This window comes from Fusarium tjaetaba (genome assembly GCF_013396195.1).
Source record: "Fusarium tjaetaba strain NRRL 66243 chromosome Unknown NRRL66243_c0000622, whole genome shotgun sequence".
Taxonomy (NCBI): domain Eukaryota; kingdom Fungi; phylum Ascomycota; class Sordariomycetes; order Hypocreales; family Nectriaceae; genus Fusarium; species Fusarium tjaetaba.
Window position 1 is genome coordinate 1 of NW_023501818.1, and position 1990 is coordinate 1990.

General features: G+C 47.4%; 1 protein-coding gene across 1 annotated transcript; it reads left to right on the top strand.

The window, feature by feature from the left end:
• Positions 1-412, top strand: FTJAE_14220 (uncharacterized protein; the record flags this gene model as incomplete). The annotated part of the gene is made up of 1 exon (XM_037347432.1): positions 98-412. A coding segment is annotated over one exon (315 nt), but the record flags the coding sequence as incomplete, so codon positions are not given.
• Positions 413-1990: the final 1578 nt, after the last annotated feature.

Here is a 1990-nt window from a genome sequence, read left to right on the forward strand (position 1 = left end):
TTAGTCTAAATTTAGACTAACTGGTCTAAATTATGTCTTGCTTCATCTGAACTACCATGCTACTTATTGATTCAGAACTTTACTAACATTATCATAGCTATTCGTCAAGGTGCTTGTCAAGGAGCTGTCGAGGTTGCAATACCTGGAGCGGCTGGGGTTGACATTCCCGAGGTCCATCCTCGTGGAACATCAACCCGGGGTCCCGGGGACTGACACGGATCTGCCCGCTGTCGAACACTATGTTCGGCAGTGGAACAAGCAGATCTTCGCCACGATCCCTGCCCTTCAGCAGGTGGCCTTCATTCATGGAGACATTGTGTTGAGGGCAGTAAGGGGGGCGGATGCCACCATTCGTTTCTCTATCGAGACCGATTTGGATCGGCATGCGTTTCCCTTTGGGATTCTCTACTGAGCTTTCTCAGTACAGCCGTTGGCTATAAGCGCAAGGTCTCGCCTGTAAGTCTTGATGATGTTTCCACGTTGAGAGTATTTGCTAACGTATTTGGGAAGACAGTCTGCATCAAGATCGAAAGGTCGTCTTTTTTCCCCTTCGCCGTTTACCGTCGCTTTTCGCCCCCTTTTCGCCCCCTTTTCTGAGCAACCTCGATACAACGCTCGCTAAGATCACACTTCGCGAAGTAAGTCGATCGCGGCTTCTGTATCAAACAACTGTCAGGCGCTACTCTCCTCCGAGGGTGGAAGGAGCACCTTCCTTGGGACAGTGACCTCACTCGCACCTCCTCACACCGACCTTACTATTAGACTCGAAACCTTGATCTTTAACACACACGATCAAATTTTTCTCCTCCATCATCCTCTCTTTCACCGAGTACACCCTTGCTTTCGCACCTCCCTTGAGCAAGCCTTGGGCGTTGGAGAATGCAGAAACGTTCATTATTTCAGAACGAAGAGTCCAAGCGACGGCGGAAGTGGCAAAGGCGTTGACGCCCTCATCGGCCACCAATCGTCANNTATTGCCCTGTGAGCATATCTGAAGCGTGGAGTTGTGGACTATATGTTTGTTTGTCTTTTTATTTGAGAATTCGGATTTTTTCTGTTAGTGATCTGCAAAACAGCACTTTTCTGTAGAGTTACAAAGGGGGAGAGGGAATGATACCACAATAATACAGAACATCATACATGGATGAGTTTACACGAACAATATCGCTGCTGTCACTTTGAGAATGTTCCGTATTAATATCAACATTATGTTCACCTCAAACATTCCACTTTCTCAAGATATCTTCGTGCATGTCATGACAGTAGTTACGTAAAGTCCAAAGAACATTGCCTTTATCACTGTGGTGTCTCAAAATGAGCCCCCTGTAGCAGAGATGTACATCCAACATGCGCAAACACTGACCCCTGACTTTCCCAAGAATCTAGCATACCTCTTGTCGAGGACGTCTTTCCCGCCGATGATGTGCTCATACTTGCGGGTGGTAACCGTGATCTCACGGATCAGGCGGCGAAGCCCCGGATGGGTCGCAAACAAGTTGTCAAGCTATGTACAACTGGATTTGGTCATGGCGTAACACAGACACGCCGAATGAGAGCCAGGCTTGCAGTGAAGAGGACGCCCGTAGTCGAGGAGTCGGTTTATACACTCCTTGCATGAAAAAGCAACATCAAGATAGTCCTCCAGGTTGCAGCCAAAGAAACTTGCTTTGTTACAAGTGCTGGCCCTACATATCTCGCTGATATTACAAGTTCTAGTAACTAAAATTACCTCTGGCACATTGCAACTACTGCTGAAAAAGTCCCCATGACCACTAAAGAATAACAATTACCACATTCAAGGTACAGTAGGGAGTAGCAGTGGCAGCCATACCCATTCTTTAGCCTGCCTGACAGTGCTAAGGCCGTCGGTTCCTAGCACTGGTGAATGTTTTCCATTTTCCTACTCCCAACGTACAGACAACCTACCTACCTTACCCGCTGTTCATCTTTTCAGAAATACAGACTCTCCAGCATCAACTTCAGATTCCTC